Consider the following 6,000-nt stretch of genomic DNA (forward strand, 5'->3'; position numbering starts at 1 on the left):
CACCTTCAAGCAGACGGACACTCACGCATCATCCCAAGCAGACGGACGCTCACTCAATACCCTCAAACAGCTTTCAACACTCTCAACCAGCTTTCCAACAGATGGACACACCCCAACATCCATCCTGCTCCCACCACCCAGCAAGCCCCAGCTCTCCAGCAGACGAACACCCACTCAACACTCTCCAACAGATGGATGCTATCTCAACACTTTCCCAGCTCCCGATTCTCCAGCACTCAGACTTGCTCTAAGACCTGCGCTAAGACTCCAGCCCTTCAACAATCTTAAATACTTTCTCAGGTTCAAAATAATCCCCCTCTGCACCCATTGAGAAGGCACTATGCAACCCTTCCCGATCCCTACCCTGTATCATCGCCACTGTCTTCACACGAAATCTCCACAACAACTCCCAAGCCTTACAACTAGATCCCTTATCCCAATCATGACTACCCCCTCACGCAATTACTAGGGCTCACGATATTCTCTCTAACCCTCTTCAATGCACAGTAACTGACAAAGAAAACTCACATCCTCAACGACTATCTCTTGGACTCAAAGCCAGACATCTGCGCCATTACAGAAACCTGGCTCAAAAGCTCCGACATACCTCTGATAAATCAACTACCGATACACCTCTATGACTTTTTCTCAATTCCCAGACAAAAAAAAAAGAGGTGGCAGTCTTCTCTTAGCCACCAAAAAAGAATTCAGACTCAGCCCACAACTAGTCAAGACCTCCACCAATCTCGAACTGGGTCTCTTCAAGTCTAAACATCTGCAAATACTACTAGTGTATGCCCCACCAGGACTGCTAGATACTGATGCCTCCCCCCTCATAAAAGTTATAGCCAAATACATCAACACGGACTCGCCTGCTATGATACTGGGGGACTTCAACCTCCATGTCGACGCCTCACCACCCACTCCCAACTTTGAAGCCTTCCTCACCACACTCGGGCTATGGGATTCGAACAAATCATCGACAAACCTACCTGTAAAGCAGGACACACGCTCGACCTCATCTTCATAAACTCCAGCATATCATACAATAAAGTGCCAGAGTGCACCCCTGTTCCCTGGTCAGACCATTCGCTGATATCTGCCACCCTCACGACTCAAGAAAACCCTAGCCTCCCTCAGCCCCACTCTACCATCCACTTTAGGAAACCTTGTGCATCTGACATGCTCAGTGAACTCCTTTCCAAAGAGCTCCCCCACCTGGATACCACCAACCCCAACTCAGCTATCCTATCCTGGCACAATATCACAGAGGCAATAGCTAATAAACTATGCCCCAATGCGGTGAAAATAATCAATCCGTCGCAAAAAAGGAAACAACCCTGGTTCTCCCCAGAACTTAAACGAATGAAACAAGACCTCAGACACAAGGAAGGCAAATGGCGTAAGACCCCCAACACCACGACATTATCAGACTATAAACGCACCCTTCATCTCTACAATAACTGCATTCTACGGACAAAAAGAGACTTCTACGCCAGCAGAATTCACGACTTACAATTTGACGCCAAGGCCCTGTTCTATATCTCCCAACGTACCAAATCCTCTGCCCCGCTATCCCAGATGACCAGGCACACTCTAAAGCAAATGAGCTAGCTCTCTTTTTAAAAAAAAAAAATTTGCAAACATACTTGCGCTCCTCCCCACTAACTCAACCCCTCCTCTCATAAACTCCAACACCCCCCTCTCACTATGGAGCCAACCTGGACACCTTCGAACCCACAACCCCCTGGAGATTGAGTCCCTTCTCAAGAGGCTGAAACCTTCTAGCCACCCGTCAGACCAAGTTCCAACAAAACTTCTACTGCTCATTCCAGACACTATCTCCAGACCTTTGGCCAACATCATAAACTGCTCCCTATCCCAAGGAATATACCCTGACAGACTAAAAACTGCTTCCCTCAAACCCCTTCTGAAGAAACCCATCCTGGACACAAGAGAACTCTCCAATTTCCGCCCCATCTCTAATCTCCCTTTTCTTGCAAAACTCATGGAGAAGGTAGTAAATACACAACTCTCAGACTACCTAGCAGAATATAAAATCCTCTACCCATCCCAATACGGCTTCCATAAATCTTTTAGCACAGAAACTCTTATCTCCCTCTCAGACCACATCCTCATGGGCCTAGACAAAGGGCTCTCATTCCTTCTAGTCCTTCTAGACATCTCTGCTGCCTTCGACACCGCGAACCACGCCATCCTACTTAATTGCCTCTCAGACATCGGATTATCAGGATCAGTCCACAGATGGTTCAACTCCTTCCTTAACAATAGAAGCTTCAAAGTCAAAATTAATAATAAAGAATCTCCCGACATCAAATCAGCTTTAGGCGTACCCCAAGGCTCTTCCCTGTCTTCTACTCTCTTAAATATCTACCTTCTTCCCCTTTGTCAGCTTCTCACAAACCTAAAATGAATACACTATCTCTACGCAGACGACATACAGATTCTGATCCCCATAACAGAATCCCTCCCAAAAACACTCACCTACTGGCATAACTGCTTCCAATCCATTAACAACCTCCTCACCAACCTGAACCTAGTTCTTAACTCAGCCAAGACTGAATTCCTTATGATCTCCGCCGGTCCTAACCCATCAGACACCCCACAACACCCAGATCACACAAGTAAGAGACCTAGGAGTCATCCTCGACAACCATCTAAACCTAAAGAAATCCATCAACAACACAACTAAGGATTGCTTTTATAAACTACAAGTTCTGAAAAGGCTCAAACCCCTCCTCCATTTCCAGGATTTTAGGACTGTCCTTCAATCAACGCTCTTCTCCAAGACAGACTACTGCAACACTCTCCTCCTTGGGCTCCCCATCTCATCTACCAAACCTCTACAGATGCTCCAGAACGCAGCGGCGAGAATCTTAACCAACACCAACCAGGGAGCACACATCACTCCTATCCTCCGGAACTTACACTGGCTGCCAATAAAATACAGAATCTTGCACAAGTCCCTCACCACAATACACAAAACCATCCACAAGCAGCTTCAACTTGATCTGCAAATCCCACTCAAACTATACTCCTCCTCTAGACCCATCAGAGAAGCATATAAAGGAACCCTTCAAGTCCCGCTAACTAAAGCCACGCGTCTATCAAATTTTATTTATTTTTATTTATTTTAATGATTTTATATACCGACATCCGTTTGCACATCGCATCGGTTTACATATAACTTATAACAAAAGTATAAAATAGGCATAGCCTTTACAATGAACGGAACAGTCAACAAGAATATAGCAATAAACCAAATAATTTAGCTGATAACTTAGGATACCCCTAGTTGAAGTTAGGAGAGGGGGATAAGTAAAATCACTATAGGAGAGGCTATGTACAAGGGTTCAAAATAATACGTACGTAAAGATTGCTGGTTTTGATTATACTACCAAAGAAAGAGCATTTTCTACAGCGGGTCCTGCCATATGGTATAACATGCCCACAGACCTCAGACTGGAACCCTGCCCTCTAACCTTTCGAAAAAAAAACTTAAGACTTGGCTTTTCCGTCAAGCCTTCCCTTACCCTCCCTAAAACCGTCAATATACTACATATTCAGACTCTACTTCCTGACTAGACGCCACGCCTAATTCGGCGCTTTTTATATTTCTCATTTATTTAGTTCCACTGTCCTTTGCTTCTGGCTACCCTAGCCCCCAAGTTTCCATTTCCTTGTTTTATGTATCTTTTGCTTCTTTGTTAAATAGTTTATTCAGTTAACCCCCTTGTTCTATGTAAACCAATTTGATATGAATCTATTCATGAAGGTCGGTATAGAAAAGGATTAAATAAATAAATAAATAAATAAAATTTCAAAATGGCATTTCCCGTTCCATAGAAATGACATGTATGGAAGCAGCGCACCCTGCATACTGTATAGGCATTCTATAACGTCCTATACAGTAAAATTGATTGCGAACGCCTACTGCTTGATAGGTGCGCTTTCGGCGCCGCTTGGATGTGCATCTAATTTGAATACTGAATCGAGCGGATTGCGACCCAAAATGTGCACACGTCAAATGAGCGGGCGCCGGACACTGCCGCACTTTTTTTTACGTGTCAGTACTGTAGCGGCCTGTAGATTGCATCGGTCTTAGAAACTTTTAGCATGCATGCTTTATGCAAATTTTAAGAGTAACCTGCTTTGAAAGTTAGCGTCAAGTATGCACTTGAAAGGTAGCCACATACTTTGCACTTGCTTTTTCTGTAGGCTAATTCTGACTGGGGAAACTGCACGCATACTTTGGAAAATGTCAAATGTGCCTGCTTTCCTTCGCTGACCTAAGAGGGCCCTTGGCCACCTACTTTTCAAACCTGCTAAAAGTGCACAGCTACTTTAAGCCACCTAGAGGGTGGGCAATTTTCAAACAGCCCTTTTGCCCTGATAAATCGGTATTTACCTGACTAGAGGGCTTCCGTGATTAGAAGTAGGATGTCTCTTTCTCTAAAAAGAGGACTGCACGTTATCCTTAAAGCTAGCGCCAGAATGTATGCAAAAAGCTTAGGATGAAATACCACAGACAGTGGGAACCAAGTAACACCTACAAGTCACTGAAAGGGAAGAACCCCGGCGGCCGGGAACCGGAAGGGGGGGTGGGGGGAGGGAATAAAAGCTCCCCCTCCTCCCTGCTCTCTTCACACCCCCGCGCCCCCTCCCTCCGAGTTCCTCACCCTCGTAGCTGTGCTTGTCGGACTTGTGCTTTTTGTGCTTCTTGCCCATCTTCGGACCGTGCGCGCCGGAAAGCCTCTTCGCCGTGCCGAGAACCATAGACAGCAGCGACTGAGCCGAGAGGCGAACGGGCCGGGGCGCACGCGGCGCGGCTCCCGCCCCCTGGTGGCCGGAGGACGGAAGTGCAGGGGGCCCCCGTGTGCGGCGCTGACAATAAAGGGAACTCCGAGGGCAAGGGGGGCGGCGTTCGGTAGAGAGCGGGGTCAGGATGGGTTTGGCGGCTGTTGGAAAGCAGTTCCATAGCAGGACGTAAAGTGAAAACTAAGCGGCGACGTTTTAGCACAAACCCCCAGATATTTGCTTTGGGCAGGTGCGTCAGAGATTCAAAGAGCTTAAAAAAAAAAAAAAGTTTGCATTTTTGAATGAAATCTCACGTTCACTCCCCCTTCGTTATAGCTGAGAACTGTGAGTCAGTGCAGATAGAATTGGCGGCTGAATCCTTAAAAAAAAAAAAAAATTGGGTGCCAGTCAGCTGTACTTTTTTTTTTCCTCACAGACATAAGGTATTTATCCTGTTTGTTGTCTATGGGGAAAAGGGTGGTCCAAAATGGGAAACACTTTTTAGTACATCTGGTTCTTGTTATTATGGCATTGATAAGATCATTCATTAAATCGCGTTAGGGCCCTATGGCGGTATAAATAGTTTGATTAATATGAGATCTCTCCCTCCCTCCCCGGGAGCAGCTCAAAATGTGTTTTGTGGTATCATAACCACACCCTTTTTTTTTTTTTAAATCACAGATGCTATTCATGTGAAATTTACAGCAAAAGGCTGAATCAGGTCTGAGTTTGCAGCATGCACTCATGAATTTCTTATGCTAAGATTCAGTCATGAGAAAGTGTAGCATTGGAGTGGTGCCCTAGGTCCATTAGATGATAGTGAACAGGTCAGGTAGTCCTCGCATTTTCAACTATTGTTTCAAAGGATCTTATAAGTTTGTTAGTCTCAAAAGCTGCTTGACTCCCTTTTGGCTTGAAATGACAAAAATCCATTCCCTGTACGTACCCTGATCAGTCCAGACGCCTGGGCTCATAAATCCCTGCCAGCAAGTGGAGACAGAGGAAAAACCTTGCCTGACCCTGCTACATAAAGCCTAGTGCCACCTGCAGTTCCTCAGTATTTTCTGTCTCTAGCAGATGGCACAGGGTGCTCTTCCTGCAGTTCTGTTTTTTGTCTTTAATGCTTTTCTTTTGAGCCTTCCTCCTGGGGGTTTTGTTTTTTTCCTTTGGATTCCTGGTGGG

General features: G+C 45.6%; 1 protein-coding gene across 2 annotated transcripts in view; it reads right to left on the reverse strand.

Annotated features, from left to right (window-relative positions):
* BRD7 (bromodomain containing 7) overlaps positions 1-4,853 on the reverse strand; it is a 101,924-nt gene extending 97,071 nt beyond the window's left edge. The window contains exon 1 of one of the 2 annotated variants that reach the window (XM_029608519.1): positions 4,701-4,853. In XM_029608519.1, the coding sequence (XP_029464379.1) occupies positions 4,701-4,797 (97 nt within the window). In that variant the 5' untranslated portion in view covers positions 4,798-4,853. Of the gene's footprint in view, positions 1-4,429; positions 4,636-4,700 lie in introns of those variants that run through there. The other variant, XM_029608518.1, reaches the window with a different exon arrangement.
* Between the last annotated feature and the right edge of the window lie 1,147 nt (positions 4,854-6,000).

This window comes from Rhinatrema bivittatum, chromosome 7, assembly GCF_901001135.1.
Source record: "Rhinatrema bivittatum chromosome 7, aRhiBiv1.1, whole genome shotgun sequence".
Classification (NCBI taxonomy): Eukaryota; Metazoa; Chordata; class Amphibia; order Gymnophiona; family Rhinatrematidae; genus Rhinatrema; species Rhinatrema bivittatum.